Source organism: Trematomus bernacchii, unplaced genomic scaffold (assembly GCF_902827165.1).
Source record: "Trematomus bernacchii unplaced genomic scaffold, fTreBer1.1, whole genome shotgun sequence".
NCBI lineage: Eukaryota > Metazoa > Chordata > Actinopteri > Perciformes > Nototheniidae > Trematomus > Trematomus bernacchii.
In genome coordinates this window covers 6,926,542-6,944,752 of record NW_022987705.1, presented here as the reverse complement: position 1 = coordinate 6,944,752, position 18,211 = coordinate 6,926,542, and the positions used below count along the sequence as shown (strand labels likewise).

Genomic DNA, 18,211 nt, shown 5'->3' with positions numbered 1-18,211 from the left:
TTGGGTGTTTAACTTGTACACACAGACACACACTTCCCTCGTCTCTGGACAAGTCATTTGGCTCCTTGTTTTTAAAGTTTTTCTCACACAACCTCTCCTCTCTCCATCATTGCAGAGCACCTTCAAGTTCAAGTCGGAGAGTGACATCCACCTGGCCGAGCACCACAAGCAGGTGTTGTACGATGGCAAGCTGGCCAACTCCATCTCCTTCACCTACAACGCCAAGGCGACGGACGCGCAGCTCTGCCTGGAGTCGTCGCCGAGGGAAAACGCCTCCATCTTCGTCCACTCACCGCACGCTCTCATGCTACAGGTCAGTCTGCTGGACTCCTCTGAGTGGCTGCTCATCACTTGCCTGGTTACAGAGCTCTGATTCACCTCTCAATCATCAGCCTATTCAAGTATGAATGATTGATATGAAATTAAATGTCAGTTCAGTGTGATTATCAGCCTAGTTTGTCACAGGCTGACTCGCACTCGCCTCAATTGTATTAAGGAGAAATCTGCTTGATAGATGTGATGCTTTCTACAGAAGAACATCAGTTAAAATAGAAATGCAGTAAATACCAATGTTTTAATGCTCACAATTTTTGCTTAGAGTCTCTGCCTTTAATTCAACTTTCTCTTTTGTAGATATTACTTGTAGTTGTATTCAAGCAACATCTTTTTCCAATACTTATTTTTTCAAGGCTGGTTGCTGATTCTTCTTTAGTGCAAAAGAAATGCACCAGTCATTCAGGCACCAATTGAGTCTTTTTGTTGGCTGGTTGTAGTTATTTCAGTTATAATAGAGGTCGCGCATTCCACTTGGTTCTTTGATTCAAACAGATGCCATTTGCAGCTAAATCAAAGTTTTATAATAATTATTGAATTAACAAAAACATGTAAAAAGTTATTTTTGAAATCCATAATATGTGACCTGCTCCATCGAAATCAGTCGCATTGACCCGAAGACACATTTTGAGTTGTATACACTGTTGGAAAGAGGAGATTCCTAGCTTTCTAATGATATCAGGATTGTTTTTGTACTCCAAATATTAAGCGAAATCTGTCACATTATATAATGACTGTTACCGAGTCATCATTTTGAGAAAAAGGCCTTCAAAGTTTCCTCTTCTCTGGAATCCATCGATCTGATTGATTATCAGCAAATGATCAAAATAGTACGGAGGGAAGATATTTTCGTTTGGATTACTGGTCTGGGGGAAGCTCACGAGTGTGTGTGTGTTTGTGTAATTTTGCATTTGTGTGTATTGTGTTTGTTTCCCGGGGAAAACACTCACGAGAAACACCGGCTGTTGTTATGCCTGCTGTGACGTCAAGTTACTCCGTTCTCCGCTTGTAATTATGCCGTTACAAGCTTCAAAGCTGTATTTATTATCTGAATTTGCCGAAACAAGTTCAATATTCTGAAAGCCAAGACTTTGTTTAATTGAAATCAGATGAAAACAAACTGTAACGGACCCTGCCGTGTTATCTATGATTACTATACGCCTTACATTCATAATTTCAGCCGGAGGGAAGGGGAAAACTATTTTTTTTACGCAAATCCACGTTTAGAACGGGTCACATATGTTTTCATTGCACTATAGCATCATGGATTACATTTCAAATAGAAGACTTATGAAAAGTGAAAAGAAGAAGGATAGCTCTGTACATCCACTTTAAATCAGGGCTATTCACACTTTATTTAACCAGGTTTATCCTATTGAGTTCAAAGACCTATTTGACAAGGGGAGACCATGCCAATAATATCAGCAACACAGAGCTTCAGCAATTCATTTTAAAACCCCTTTGAATAACATCAAAAGATCAGTTTAAACATTTGCACACAGATAACCTTGATTCAGTAGATGTCACCAGAGCTTTAAACGTGTTCAGGGTTACTGAGTTTTGAGGTTTAAGATCAACTCCAATAATGATCTTACTTTTGGTTGGTATTGCAATTTCCCTTATTAAACATCTCAGAGCCTCCCATGGCCCTATACTACACACTGTACAGCAGGTAAAGACAGTGGCAAATAAGATGCATGTACAACACATGATCCCAAATTCTCTTGATTCTTGCGTTCGAATCCCATAATTTGGCAAACAAAACTAAATTTGGTAATGAAGTAATGCTGTATATGAGACCTACTGCAGATGTTCAACTGTATATCAGATATGAGTTATGTTTTATTGGCAGTGAGTGATTGTATCTGTGTGTCTGTGCACATACAGTATAGTACAGTATAGTCTTTGAGAGCCCTAACAGTCTATTTCCCTCCCACAGGATGTGAAGGCCATTGTTACCCACTCCATCCACAGTGCCATCCACTCTATAGGAGGCATCCAGGTGCTGTTCCCTCTCTTCGCTCAGCTGGACTACAAACAGCTCAATGACTGCAGCGTGGACACCACAGTCTGGTGAGTGGTGTTCTGAAAAAAACTAAACGAAAATCAGTGGCTGCAAACCGTGCAGTGATAAAGACAATACAAATCATTTCTAGTACAGTAAATAAGCTAAAACATAATTTTTTCCCTGCACGTTTTTTTTAATTAATGTGCAAAATGTACTGACGCTGATCCTGGAATGGACCCAGTAACAACCGAGAACAAAGAGACTGAGAGAAATTAGATAAAGATGAGTTTTCTACGTGTGAGAATTGTCTTCTATCTGAAGGAGCAAAATTGCAATTATGCCGCAGGCTAGAAATAACTGAAAGTAGAGAGCAGGGCATGTACGTGTGAAAGAAAGAAGAGTTTAGTTGTTTTCCCTGGAGCGTTGAGCCGCTTTGAGAAAGTTGGAGTGTTTTTCTCGCTCCGAGATTGTCTTGATTCTCCTCCATCATGTGAGGCTTAATACAGTTACATATCAGGCAGCATCTCCACATCATGTTAGCTGCATCCAAGAGCATTTATCAACTATCATCAGGGGGATAACAATAACAAACGGAAAAAAACACCTTCCTATTCAAAATAAATGATGGAGAAGGGGATTGTGGGTATGGGGAGAGGTGAAGCAAACATGGAGCGGGTCTTCTTGCATCTTAAAGGTCACCTATTCATGTCGTTTTAATACATAAACATGTGTCCCCTCTGTGTAAAGAGATTCTGAAAGTTTCAGGAACAAATATTTGCTCTCTTTTTGTCCTGATCCATTTATATAAAAATGTGTCCAAAAATGAGCTGATCAGATTTTGGCCACTTTATGATGTCATAACGATTTTTTGGTTGTGTAACCATTAGCCAATAACCAACCAAGGTAACCCCCGCTCACCTTATCACATGAATCTCCACGTAGAGCACCATTGTGTTCTTTGTAACCAAATATCTCTCAGAGGGGCGTGGGGCGTGGCTCCTTATTTTCATCTAAAGTAACAGACAGAGAATCAGCACTTTTGAAACAGGGCTGAAACAGAGGGGATTATGGGATGCTACAATGATCTGTTTGGTGTTTGGAGCCAAACACTTCAGAGACATGTTTTGTTTTCATCTGAGACCTGTAATATATTGATGAAAAACAGTATAATAGGGGACCTTTAACTCATACTCCAATACGAACATTTACAAATCTATGGGTGATTTCTACACAGTTTTTCCCTAAAGTGTGTGTGCACCTTGTGTTTGTTGCAGTGCCACCCTGCTGGCCTTCCTGGTGGAGCTGTTGAAGAGCTCAGTGGCGATGCAGGAGCAAATGCTTGGTGGGAAAGGCTTCCTGGTGATTGGGTACCTTCTTGAGAAGGTCAGTAATCGGCCTCAACAGTGAAGAGTTTGTCTTACGTTTCATATTACAATGTCCTCAACTAAGTTTCTCAAGGCTGGTAGTTCCATTGTTTTCATAATGCATACATTTCCCTTTACAATCCTGTTTTTTATTTGCTGTTTACTCTGGAACAGCAAATAAACGCTCACTTTACACTTTTAGGAACAGCCAAATGAGCCAATAAGAGAAGGCCTTCTGTAATGCAATATAGCCCAAAAGCACCAAATTAACCATACAGTTAAATACAAAATGTGGTATTATTCATGAACAGAGGGTTTGTTATAGGACTGTTGTATTGAACTGGATATCTTTAACTACTAGTTGTACACATTTCACTTGAGTTTTTTATGCAGTTTACAACTCTTTCTTTTTTAATAATATTTTGTTATAATTTAGTCTTATATCTTCTTGCTATAAAAGTAATTCACAGTATGCTAATTAAATGAAAGACTTGGTTGCTGGTGTAAATTAAATGCTTATCACCTTTGACTGTTAGACACCACAGGCACTTTGTAACCGCGGTTACACTTGATTCCCTTAGCGCTGACAGCCTCTCCTGACATAATCATTTAAAAACACCGTTATAATATATAATTCAATGAGATTGTCATTTGTAGATTTTAACTAATTTCAAAAAGTTTTCTCACTTAAGATCTTTCACTTTAATCCTGTTTTCTGTCTGTGCTGACACTCTCATTCACTCTGTATGTCTCCTGTGTCACTAAAATATCAAACTGTTACCATGGCGAATGTGCATCTACTTTTCTGTATGGATGCACTTATTTTTTGTAACAGTTTAAAGGGGACCTATCATGCAAAATGCACTTTTGTACGTCTTTTATACATGAATATGTGTCCCCGGTGTGTCAGGGAACTCACCAAGTGTCAGAAAACACAACCCTCTCTCTTTTCCTCCATACCCAAATCTCTAAAAACGGGGCTGCAACGGAGCTGATACAGATTTGAAATTGTTCTGACGTCAGAAACAGGCAGCTCCGCCTATATGGGCAACTCTCCACCTATCAGGGGAATGGGGGGTTGGGCCACGGCCATTGCCGCTCGAAAGCGCTGGAGACGCTGTAGTACATATGCCAGGCCTGTAAGTGGCGCTGTAGTCTGCCACAAAAGCAGCGAAGAAGACTTCTCACAGAATCAGCCCTTGCAAAAACAGGGCTGGAAAAGAGCAAATAGAGCGAAATGAGGCATGGCTAAAATGCATGATCTGTTTGGTATTTTGAAAAAAAAACTTCACAGACATGTTTTATATAGGTATAGCCCTACAATATATTATTCAAATATAGCATGATAGGTCCACTTTAAAGAATATGCATTGGTGCTCTTTTGGTAATATCTTGCCCTTAAACATATCATTAAGGTGTGTTTTAAATGAACGCTACAGTTTTACTTAAAGGGGCCCATCTTATGCTTTTTGTGTTTTCCCTTTCCTGTAGTGTGTTATATAGGTTTTTGTGCATGTAAAACAAAAAATAGGCCCGTTTAAGAGTTAAAACGGGTGTTTGAGTGACCATTCAGTCCGGTTAAATCCCAATTTATATTCCCTTTCTTTTTGTCCAGTCGTCACGGGTTCACATCACCAGAGCGGTCCTTGAACAGTTCTTGTCCTTCGCCAAGTATCTGGATGGTTTACCTCATGGAGCGCCTCTTCTCAAACAGCTCTGTGACCATGTCCTCTTCAACGCTGCCATCTGGATACACACCCCTGCCAAGGTCTGTTTACTTGTGTGAACCTACTGACTGTGTATGTGTTTTCATGACCTTGCTGCACAACAAACTACATAGGGTGACTTGAATAGGAGAATGAATGGGTTGATAGAACCAGACCTTTGGTGTGAAATAGAAAAATAAGTGCTTTGGAGGATTTGTACAAGGCAAGTTGAAGCAAGCATGAAATATAAGACAGAGATGAAGAGGGACTGACACCTCAGTGCCCATTGCCCTTTACAATAATATGACAAAGGAGGTTACAGGACACGGAGGGAGGAGCTGGCACATCACGCAGGGAAGAACAGGAACACGTAGGAAACAAAGAGAAGAAGTGACATTTGAAAGGACCCCAGGACAGAAGAGAAATGTGTAGTCCCTTTTTTCCATCTCACTCTGAACTAGATGTGAGTGTTCCTGGCATTCCCGTAGGGCCAGTCAGCTCCTGCCTCGATTATTCTCAGAACTTCCTTTTCCTTTTCCCTCTGACCCTGAGATGCGATTGGCTCCTGGGTACAGCAATATCACTCTCCAGGGCATGCAGGAGTTAAGACAGAAGAAATGCGACTGAGCATTTACAGCTCAGGAGAATGAGGCAGGTTTGAAAGTCAGAGTCGAACACATCTGACACATTTCAGCCTTAGTCTAAAGAGTCGTAACAGAAAAAAACATGTGATTGCCTTTTGGGTTCATACTTTCAATTAAGTGCCAATAAAGGAAATGACAATGAACTGCTAGTAAACATGAATAGAATTCAGAAGGGACATGTTGAAAGAACAATACATATATACAGACATAATACATTTAGTAAGCAGCAACACAGCCACAAAATAATAATTTCTCCCTTTAATGTTTCCTCTGCTGTTCTATTCATGTCTCGCTGGGCTTTGTAATTGTATTATTATCACCTTCATCATTGGCAAGAATAGCCTAGGTCATATTCAGGACAGGAAACACTACATAAATGAATCACATCTGAAGAACATAGAGAGCCTTTTTTTATCCTTCAAGCACTTCTGGTAAACCTAATCCTCTCAGAGATGGAGAAATATTTAATACGAGCTATTGCAGCCCAAAGTATTGTGTGCTGCTGAACTTGTGGTAAATCGTAGCAGATAAACACATGAGCTTATGAGAAAAGAATCCATTTTAGATAAGCTGTGATAAAGTATGGTCAGGCTAAAGCACTCCACTAATTTCATCCGCTTAACCAGATCTAGCTCGTTAAGGCTCGTCCTTAGCGTCGTGGTCACTGTAATGAGCTCTGAGATTTGTGAGCGAGGAATATTAAGAGAGGAAGAAAAGGAACACAAGGAGGCAGCGAAGGAAGAGACAATTGGAAAGCGCCCTCCGTAAATGTCAGCGCTGCGTACGGTGCACCTCAGATGCTTCACTTCATGCTCCAGGCAAAGAAAACATAAAAAAACAACACAGAGCAGAAAACATTGGTGCTCAAGCTGGAGGGATGATTCCTTTTTAACCCCCTGTGTGGCTGTCTTCTCTCAAAAAACTTCCTTTTGTTTGAGCACCATAAACACACACGGATAATTTGTTTCTCACCAGTAGTTGTCAGACAGTTTGTATTAGCTTGTGACCTTTGTGTTAATCTACACATATTTACACACACACATATCCATTATTCAACCTGAGGCCTGTACTACGAAGCTGGATTTTCGCTTAGCCGGCTAACTTCAGGGAAAACTCAGGCTTTCCGGTCCTACGACGCTGGTTCTCTTTTTAGCGGGCTAGATCTCCATGGTAACTTATGCTGAGCGGCTAACCTCCTCGGGAGGAGGTTAGGTTGCAGGCTAAGAGATCAACTCAGTGAAAGCACCGCCTGCTGACCAATCAGAGCTCAGTGTGCAGAGTTTAAAGCTATCAAGTCATATTACAGGATAAAGGAAATACAGAAAAACTGCCGTTGCAGGAAAGACGGCCGGCAAAAATCAACTGACTGTGTGAACGTGAAAATTAATAGAATATCCCCTCCCATCTTCAGAGCAATCTGACTATTATAATATTAGCGTTCTGAAAGCTTACTTAAATATCTGCCACAACATAAGTAACCGGATCAGAGTAACATTAAGTACAGTCCGCGGCACTGTGAGTGCAGATGTGTCCCATTATCATTCATATCATATCACAATGTATCATATATTAAAGTCAGATCCACTCATGTCTTGGACGGGGCAGTGATTTCATAAACCTGTTAATGTACGCATTCAAACGCTTTTTCTTTTTACCAGCTCTATTCACCTTGCAGGTGCAGCTATGTGGCTTTTATCCTGGATAAAGTGTTTGAGTCATGGATGTTTAAAGTTTAACTTCTTCATATTTGACTAATATTAAAGTTCACTTTTCATTCAGGAAGTATGACGCTGCGCTGTCAGTACGCTTGTCCGTGTTTGAGATTGGTCGAATGCTCCAAATACCACCCCTTTCATGTGAACGCGCACCTAACTAGATAGGACACGGCTGGCTTGAGCGATCCACTTGATAACCAGCGTCGTAGTACAGCTTAGCGAGAGCGCGTATGTTTTGGATTGGGCCAACCGGCTAACTCCAACATATCCAGGTTAGGTTGAACCAGCTTCGTAGTACAGGCCTCTGGTCTAAGTTACATTGAGATTAAAATCTGTGACCAGGCTAAGTAGGCAGTTTGTACTTTGTAACAACAACAAGCAGGCAAATACATAATATTTAAGCACAATGGATGTTTCGTAACCGGATGTTTGTGTATCCAGGTCCAGCTATCCCTCTACACATACCTGTCCTCTGAGTTCATCGGCACCGCCACCATCTACACCACCATCCGCCGCGTGGGCACCGTCCTGCAGCTCATGCACACTCTCAAGTACTACTACTGGGCCATCAACCCGCTGGAGTGCAGTGGAATCAACCCCAAAGGCCTTGGTGAGTTCACACCTGCACACGAGGAGTCATTTTCACTGTGAGAAAAAGATAATATAAAGTCTCTTACATTTACTAATGAACAGTCCTAGAGATATTAAGAATGACTTAATGTATCGAACCTCATCTCCTTCTTCATCATCTGCTTTACTGTCCCTTTCTCCGTCTTTATATGTCCTAAACAAAGTTAACATCTCTTTTGATACACTGTGTTACTGTATTTTTACAGCACTATGACAAAAAGGGACTCACAGCTTTAGAGAAAATGTAAATAAAGGCATTTATCCATACACATAATGGCAATGGGGATACCTGACACGCATCAAATATGCTTTTACATTATCCATCCCTCAGTTTGTCTATCTTCTCTGGTTAATCTGTGTGAAGTCACAGGGAGATTGAGCCTGTTACAGGATGACCACACAAAGTTCGCATTCATGTGTGCAATTTAAGTTGTCGCGAGCTCCAGCCAAAGTGCTTGTCAAACAGCCAAACGATGTCTAAACCCCCTCCCTAGTCACCTCTCTGACATCAGAATATGAGGGGGCTGTACCTGACGCTCACTGTAGCTTCCTGACACTCTGACAGCATGCAGTGATTTGGCAGGTATGCAGAGGTGACAAAGTAATCAGGGTTTACACTCCAACAGATTCTACTTATACTTTTTGAGATTTAGTTCAACAGTGCCCTTAGTTACATGTAGAAAACAGGAATTGCTTTTAATTATGTTTGATGATGATGTTCAGGATGAGTTCTAAAGAGGTTTCACATTTCTCACATTAGTGTCCGTTTTTAAGCTGAAAGTCAAAAGTCTTTCAGGCTTGAATGGATAATGGATGTCTAATGGCTTTACAAATGTGCAAAAACACCTTGTGTAATGTTAGGTCAAATCATTACAGCTTCGTTAAATTGCACAAAATATGGATGGCTACAGTATTTGATCTTCATTTCAGTATGGAGATAATGACAGTGGTCATTTATTCTATACACCATGTCTTCCGTTTCTTAACAACCACTGTCTAGTTGCTCACGAGCAAGACTGAACAGCTCCCTTTTGAAAGTGTTTCTGAATGTGCAAATAACACTATTGCGGAAAAAAGGAAGAATAACAAGACCTAGAAGCCTGTGTTCCCAAAAACGATTTTCATTTGATTATTTAAATAGAAATGCGTGCACATCCTTTTGAGCTTCCTGTGAATGCAGTGTATTTGTTTGATGACAAAGCTATTTGTCCATATTTAAAAAATAAGTGGAATTATAAAATGCACCGTATTCCATACAACACCACAAATAATCCCATTTTGTATTTCCACTGCCTTCGTAACAATGCTAACACAGCCTCTGTGGCCTCACACCAGAGCTTCAGAAAGGTCGGAGTCGGCCTTTTGTCTTGAATCAACCTCATCTTTTGCCCGGGACCCTCCACGGACTATGAGAACGCATCCCATGTTGCCATGGCAGCAGACGGGTTTGATTGGCAGATCCAAGGGAGCTTTTGGAATTTCTAATCAACTGGCTGTCTGGTTTCCTTTCGGTTTTCCGATATTGCTGTTTGACTGCGGGGATTCAGCCCCATGAAGAAGCTCTGATAACCGGAGCAATTAGCCTCAGATGTGCTAATGGCCGTTCAAAGCTAGAGGATGTGCTAGTTATGTTTTGCAATGGTGTGAACTTGCCTCTACTGTAAGAGTGTGATATGCCTTGATGGAATTAATTTGCATAGTAATGGCCAGATATTTTGAGCCAACAATGGGCTCGGTGGGTAAATGTACTTAACTGTGCCTCAGTCTGAAGTAATGAGGTTGAATCCAAGTTGCACAGTACAACATTTGTTGTCCTAGTGTATTTTTACCCTGCACCTGCTTTGAGTCTTTGAAACTCTTCTTAGAAATACATAGTTCCTCTCTAAGCTTACCTCATATTTTACAAATAGCCCCTTCTGATGTTCAAATTAATTGCTTTTGGGAAAATAAAGAGAGGGAATGTTTACCTTGACTAAAAAAAAACACCTAAGGCCTTTTGCAAAAGTTAGCCACATTGCTTTTGAACTCTTCAGCTAAATTATATTCCAAGCAAAACTTTGATTTCAAAGCTTTTAGTGTGTGTAGAGTGTGTGCTTATTGCAAGGAGCCCATCTAACAATGAGCACAGATTCATGTAGAAACACACGCTCACACAGAACTGTATTAGCATAAAAATAGAAAGCTTCTTTGACTCCTTACAGGTTGTGGCTAAGTGGCAGAACAAAACCCTTGTCCACATTACCGGATAAAACCATTGAGTCAGATTTAAGATAAAAAGGAGCCCGGGAGAAAGAAAGTGAATTCTGAAGAGTAAAAGACGATAATTAATTGCCCCTGAGAAAGCGGTTTGAATGAATATAAGCGTTGAAATCCTCTGTTTTAAAGACCCTTAAAACAGAGGTCACCTTTGCACACGCTCACCTGATGCGTCCACGTTTGACACAGAGCTGCTGCGTAACCATGATGAATGGTGAGTGTCAATACTCCACCGACGGGTACCAGCCTGACGGATAATGATGATGAATCGCAGGGGACTTCTTCAGTGTCATGTTTTGGCTTTGTGAAGAGCAGGTGAACAGATTGAAACCTGTACACACATTATTCAAGGGAGGCAGAGCATGACAAAAATATAAGTAGTCGAAAAGCTTTATTCTTCTTTCTTCCACACCCGTTTAAATGTTTCTCTTTGCTTTACCTCTCCTATCAAAGCAGCCGGATTTCGGTTTTTATGTGCCCAGTTTCATTGAGTTTTCAATAAACGCTCTTTACTACTGCAGCACTCTCCCTTTGTGTAAAGTAAGGATAATTCCAATCATCCTGACACAGCAGAGTGTGAGTTAGCTAATGCACATAAGCCAGGACATTACAAATGTTTATTGTTGCCTTTTAAACTTATAAACCCGTGTTGGGAATGTATAAAGCTGAGGAGAACATGTAGCTTGTTCTTTTATTGCATACTTCTCATTATTTTTTTTATGACAACTGTAGAGTAGTAATTGAAGAAGATGGAGAAAGCCAACTTTATCTGGCTGCAGTAGCCACTGGGACCAATAAAGGAGAAATGCCCTTATTTTGAAAGGGTGGGTGCTTTGATCAGAATCCATACATATTTTTCTATTTGGCAACATATTCCATTAGCTAGTTATTTGGCAGCCATTTTGAGCCGATTCATCACAGCCCTAAGCTTATAGTGTGTCTGGCGCACACATTAAACACCTCTAAATGAATTAAATACAGTTACAACAATGAAAATGCAATGCCATCATCTGAGTTGTCAGTATTCTTTCTTTTTCAAAAGGGCTACCGTTCCATCGTTTAAAAGGTAAAAGGAAGCCTTTGTCGAAATTAAGTTCAGACAAATTGCAGAAGGAAAAACTGTTAAGAACTGAAATCCTGATACACTTTAAAAGGTCATGGAGGTCTGGCAGGTATGAGCACGTGGAGATATATGATCATGATTGTCAAAGAGTACAGACCTTTTAGAAAGTGGCAATGACATTAGACCCACATGAGGAATTACTTGTGTTATGTGCCTGATGATTTTGTGATTTTAGCTTGATTATTTCTCTGTTTGCCACCACAGCGAACAGCTGATGGAGCGCCGGAGCTTTAAAGTTGATACAGTGGATTACAGTGCCCGTTTGGTTCGGATCATTTGGACTATCAATCACATGTTTTGTAAATTGCCATGCCTTTGCTATAATCATTTAGATTAGTAAACTATAAAATATCCAGATTGCCAAATTGCTCCAGGAGTTAATGGCAGTGATTTACAGTTCTTTCATAGAGTGTGTGTATGTGTGTGTGCTTATGTTAACATGTTTTTCTCAGCTCTCCAGGAAGCATAATAAAACTTATATGAGTGCACGGTAGGGCTCACTCAGACTGAGCGGGTTGTCTAGCCGATCACTATCGTGCATAAACATTGAATTTTGTTTAACAGGAAATGATTCCTTTGTTTTTGTGTGTTTGTTTAGACGGACCACGACCATCCCAAAAGGAGATCATCTCGCTCAGAGCCTTCATGCTCCTCTTCCTCAAACAACTCATACTAAAGGTACAGTGAGAGAAAAGGATTACCATTGTCTTCATGGCATAGTTTAAGTTACAAGAAGTTGCTACTTTCCATGATGTCCTCTCTGTTGTGTTTTATCTACTATGGGGTTCTCGACCTTCATCTAAAATGTGTGTGTGCGTGGAATTGCATTATGGATGAGTAGCCTGAATGAAACACTGTATCCTTTGTGCTCTTATTGATTTGTTCCTGCCGTTGTGTGGGTGTTTGAAGTTCGATCAAAATGCATCAACCAGGGACCATCTGATGTTATAAAGCTGTAAAAACTACCAGAGATCATGAACGTTTCTGTGATTGATGCCCTGTCTGGTTTTTTTATAGGACCGAGGCGTGAAGGAGGACGAGCTGCAGAGCATACTCAACTACCTATTGACCATGCATGAGGTAATTGCTCAGTGCGAAGCCACAGAGAGACTGTGAGAGCGGCTGAGTGGAGCTGGTGGCAAATTGTGCATTAAAATGTGTGGGTTGGAGTTATGGTCCAATTAAACAAGTCAGAGTGTGAGTCAGCTTCGGCGCTGTGAAAGCATCGAAAATGGTGCAACAATGGACTGAACAGAATGTACTCTTCTGTTACAATTATGTCTATTCTTGCACTGAAATAACACCCCACCCACCTCCTTGTCCTTCCTTACACCTCTCTCTTTGTCCTCTTAACCCTCTACTCCTCGGACCCTTCGGGCTTCCTCTTTGTTCTTTTTTCACCTGCTCAACTTCGCTCTCTTTTCTTTGCAGGATGAGAATATCCACGACGTGCTGCAGCTGTTGGTGGCTCTCATGTCTGAACACCCAGCGTCCATGATCCCTGCATTTGACCAGAGAAATGGAATAAGGTGAATACTGACACACAGATGAAGATATGATGCACCATCAGATCCTACTGACACTAAACATAGCTTTCTTTGATAAATAAGATATCATTCTCGTGTGATAATTTTGTTAACATGTTTATTTTGGCCTTTACTGTTACCATTTATAACAACCAGAAACAATTCTCAATATGAATTACAAGAGGCACAAAATAAGTTAAAGTCAAATTTGTTTATTTATTTAAAAATTAGGAAAAACATTCCTTTATATAATTGTAATCTCTCTTTTTTTTAAATCCCAAAGCAGTTGCATGAAATATGCACATGTCCTATTGTTAATATACTCCCATGTTTGTTCCAATTGTATTCTCAGTTTTTTTATTGCACAAAACACAATTTGTAACACCTTTGGTTCTCTTATGTGATTTGTCCGATAAGCAAGTAAATCCTCCATTTTGTCCAGCAGCCATAACATAAATGCTTTACTGCATGGCTAAGCTTTTGTTTATATTCAATTACAAAAAGGGTAGCTTCAGCCAAGCAGCAGGACTTCTTAAAGAAGGAGTCAAACTGCGCTGCTAAGTCCCCTGAAGCACAACTGCTCATGGATGTGTTGTTGGTTGCTATGGTTAAATCTTCTGTTGCCAGAGAGCTAGTCAGCAAAATGTGTGTTGTGTTCTCACATTTATTTCCCTTTCATGTCCTCCGAGTACACTCCTTTGAAGAAAATGTTCCATTCAGTGCACGTGCTGCAAACTTTAAGGATGTTTACTAAGTATAAGGCAGCAGGTCTTTACTACACTGCCAGAATAACGCCTGGATTGAACATGTTTACTGAAGTCATTCATTGACATTTGATCAGTCTTTGTTTTCCATGCTACAGGGTGATCTGCAAGCTCCTGGCCTCTAAGAGCGAGAGCATCCGAGTCCAAGCACTCAAAGTCCTGGGCTACTTCCTCAAGCACCTCGGTCACAAGTCAGTACCTCTTTGTCTCTTTGCTTTCTGTCAGATATATTCTTTGTGTAGTGTTTGTTGCTGCGAAAATCAACCTTAATCTCGTTTTCTCTCACATCTAAAACCCAAATACTGCGATGTAAGATTGGGAGACTTCAGATAGAGTGTGAGAAAACTCACTGCAGTAAAAATCACAGCAGCCTCCAGTGAGCTTTCGAAAGGCCTATTGTTTGTTTGTGTACGTGAAGATAGTGTCCTCATCATCACGTCCAGGCGGAATAATCATGTTGACAGTGCACACTGCAAGGGAGGTGGAACCTTGATGAGCATCAATGAATGCTGGGGGATTTATTCATCCCATGATGCCACTCGCTGCACGACATGGGAGCGGGCTGCCTAGCTGCACCTGAACCTTCAGCCCCCCCCCCCCCCACCTCCTCAACATCTGCTCCAACCTAACACCCTGCAGGGAGCCTCTTAACTTTACATGTCACTGCTCGTTGAAATATAACATTGATCCAGACAGCAATTTACACTTTATCTATTTCATATTATATCATCATGAAGTTAAATAGTGCTCAAGTCAATCACAATTTATCTATTTTCATATGATATACCGATAGTTTATATATCCGCCTAATACAAAGGATAACAATGACATCATGATTTCAGAGCTATTAACTTCTTTATGGTATTGATAATATCATTGATCAAAAATAATAACAAAACCAAAAAAATGTAGAATTCTTAACCCATCAAACTACTTTCAAACATCATATAGGAGCTAAATATAATAAAAGATAAATGTATATTTATATATACATAATTAGATGTTGTGCAATTTTTCCTTTGTTTCCTGTTTCTAATGACCTGATTATATCTGTGAATATACAGAAGCTCTGAGCATTATTCTCCCAATTCAATTAAAAAAGAATCCTCAAAGTGAGCCAACCCTAATGTCTAAACCTTTCTAGTTAAAAGCCCTTTTAGTAACACAATTTCCTCCCACTGGCAAGGTTAATCTTCAAAGTTAATAATTTACATCCATGCTAACGTTGCCCCAGTGACGCCTGCAGTGATGCCGCTCTGTTAATGTCTCTCGTTAATTTCTCTTGTTGGTATTCATTTCTCGTCCTCTTTGGTCCCATCATAACTGACAGGGCCACATGGTGCCACCTGCCAATATCAAACCGGCATCAGGCCTGTGACAATCAATGTCACTTTCAACTGTCATAAATTGTCTTATGAATGGTGTGTGTGTGTTTCCTGAAGGAGGAAGGTGGAGATAATGCACACGCACAGTCTGTTCACACTGCTGGGGGAGAGGCTGATGATGCACACCAACACCGTCTCTGTCACCACCTACAACACTCTGTATGAGGTAGGTGATCAGCTCATTGACATGCTGTGTTACCAGCAACATACATGAAGTGATGCCCTTTCAGTCTGTCGGTATTCAGGTGATTGACGTGGCGTTTAATTGACGGCTGTTCCCCCTCTGTGTGTGCAGATTCTGACGGAGCAGGTCTGTACTCAGGTTGTGCACAAACCCCACCCTGAGCCCGACTCCACTATCAAAATCCAGAATCCCAGTAAGTACTAACTCAGTTTAGCCTGCACCTGCCTGTCTCTCTGTGTGCTTTGGTCTGCCAACAATGCAGTGTTGTTTTAATGCGAGTAAACAAACAACAAAGCCACAACTCAGAAGCCGACACTGCTGCCATCTCACAGTTATTGATCTACTCTCCTGTCCCTCACATTTTCCTCTCTCATTCAAAATACTATTACCTTCTCTTATCTCTTTCTTTTCCCCATTCCTTGATTTGTTTCCCCTCCCACCCAGTGATTCTCAAGGTAGTGGCCACCCTGCTGAAGAACTCCTCTCCCAGTGGCGAGCTGATGGAAGTCAGAAGACTCTTTCTCTCTGACATGATAAAACTCTTCAGTAACAGCCGTGAAAACAGGCGGTAAGAGTCCCTAAAATGACTACTTGCATTTATTCAACCTGCATGTCATTTGTTTTGTTTAATGATTTGTGTAATTAAGCTTAATCTGCAGCCCGACTCACATCCAGTGTTTGTGTTGTGTTCCAGATGCCTGCTGCAGTGCTCTGTGTGGCAGGACTGGATGTTCTCCCTCGGGTACATCAACCCCAAGAGCCCGGAAGAGCAGAAAATTACCGAGATGGTTTACAACATCTTCAGGATCCTGCTGTACCATGCCATTAAATACGAATGGGGAGGGTGGAGGGTCTGGGTTGATACCCTATCCATCGCACACTCCAAGGTAAGAGTATGAAATGCTCTTAAAGTATCAAAAAGCGTATTTTTGTTCTCACTTTGCATTAAGAATCCAGAAACAGAAATCCATTAATGAAGACAAGGAAATACCAAATTCCTACTCAGGAGGACCCATTGTAAACAATGTATAAAATGTGATTTTTTTTCATGGCCTTTACTATGATTTTTTTCTTAACCCCAGATTTCCAACTGCTGCAACACTGTAACTCACATTGTAATCCAAACTTATTATATCCCGTATTTTGTTTTATTAGTAAATCCTATATAAGCAATGTTACAGTACAAGCAGAAGTAGATAAGTCATTTTAACACAATAATGTAGTCAGTCACTATTTTTTCCAAATGCTCTACTGTAAATACGATTTTGAAGTTGGGTGTGGGGGGTGGGCTTCTCCTTTAAGACGCTATTAGTTTTTTTTACTGCATGTGCAGTCATTTTGCCCCTTTGTCTGAAAAATGCTGACTGATGAACAAACTGATTTTTCAAATCTGGCTGAAGTTGGGTTGGAGCCTCATTCAATATTCACTTTACTCTATTTAAAATCTATTGGTTCAAAAATGAAGGACCATTACTAGTGATATTGATTTGTTAGTATTGACATTTTCAGTTAAGCTTTCTTAAATGCTGAAAAAAGCCTCATTGATTCGTACGTATTGACTATTCATTTCTCAGTGACCTGTGAAGTCCAGCGGGAGTAGCCTGCTGATTTATGATTCATCACAGCTATCATTTTCAATAACTGATCATCTCTCTGTGCACTGTTCAGGACTGGCCATTTTCACTCACCAATTTTCTTGTGGCAGTACAAAAGCAATAGGGCCATTATAGATGATGTATGAGACATCAGAGGGCTACCTGTTGGAGGAGTTATTGATGAGAACTCAATGTTAACAATTGTCAGCGCTTGTGTTCTGATCACATGACCAATTACATCCCCACCCTCTGCCACAGGTGACCTACGAAGCCCACAAAGAGTACCTAGCCAAGATGTACGAAGAGTACCAGCGGCAGGAGGAGGAGAACATGAAGAAGGGGAAGAAAGGCTGTGTGTCCACCATCTCTGGGCTCTCCGCTACAGCCGCCCCTGTTGTCAACGGCAACCTGGAGATTGATGACAACTCCCAGACGCAGACACCTGAGAGCGAGGCTGAGTACAGCGAGGGGGCCGGCGCAGACTCTCGCATCCTCCTGGCAGAAGGAGCTGTGAAGCGACCCAACGGAGAGGCCCTGACGCCCGGAGAGCAGGCTGCCGGGCCCGGGGTCCGGGTGGAGGTCCACGACCTGCTGGTAGACATTAAAGCAGAGAAGGTGGAGGCCACAGAAGTGAAGCTGGACGACCTGGACTTGTCTCCAGAAGGCCTTAGTGGAGGTGTGGGTGGAGGAGGTGTGGTAGAGAACGGACCTCTAGTGGAGGTGGACTCCCTGCTGGACAGTGCTTACTGCGCTGTAGTTCAAAACCTGAATGGGAGTCTGGCGCCTAAAGATGACACGCCAGGCTCAGGGGTCGGGATGGGGTCGAGTCTGGGGCTTTCGGGAGTAAGCCTGGAGGATGATGGGAACATGGGTCCACTCATCACACTGGCTGACGAGAAGGACAGCGTCCCGAGCAACAACGGATTTCTCTTCAGCAAGGTGGGATGTGATGTAGAGATTATTGTTACTTACTTTTGA

At 41.3% G+C, this 18,211-nt stretch overlaps 1 protein-coding gene across 8 annotated transcripts in view; it reads left to right on the top strand.

Annotated features, from left to right (window-relative positions):
• Nucleotides 1–18,211, top strand: part of nbeaa (neurobeachin a) — a 94,110-nt gene that overhangs the window by 45,868 nt on the left and 30,031 nt on the right. For all 8 annotated transcript variants that reach the window (XM_034140427.1, XM_034140426.1, XM_034140429.1 and 5 more), the window contains exons 9-22: nucleotides 116–313; nucleotides 2,273–2,406; nucleotides 3,616–3,724; nucleotides 5,321–5,473; nucleotides 8,212–8,380; nucleotides 12,378–12,457; nucleotides 12,797–12,859; nucleotides 13,211–13,308; nucleotides 14,168–14,260; nucleotides 15,512–15,620; nucleotides 15,750–15,831; nucleotides 16,083–16,206; nucleotides 16,333–16,525; nucleotides 17,492–18,172. In XM_034140427.1, the coding sequence (XP_033996318.1) occupies nucleotides 116–313; nucleotides 2,273–2,406; nucleotides 3,616–3,724; nucleotides 5,321–5,473; nucleotides 8,212–8,380; nucleotides 12,378–12,457; nucleotides 12,797–12,859; nucleotides 13,211–13,308; nucleotides 14,168–14,260; nucleotides 15,512–15,620; nucleotides 15,750–15,831; nucleotides 16,083–16,206; nucleotides 16,333–16,525; nucleotides 17,492–18,172 (2,286 nt within the window). The remainder of the gene's footprint in view (nucleotides 1–115; nucleotides 314–2,272; nucleotides 2,407–3,615; nucleotides 3,725–5,320; nucleotides 5,474–8,211; nucleotides 8,381–12,377; nucleotides 12,458–12,796; nucleotides 12,860–13,210; nucleotides 13,309–14,167; nucleotides 14,261–15,511; nucleotides 15,621–15,749; nucleotides 15,832–16,082; nucleotides 16,207–16,332; nucleotides 16,526–17,491; nucleotides 18,173–18,211) is intronic.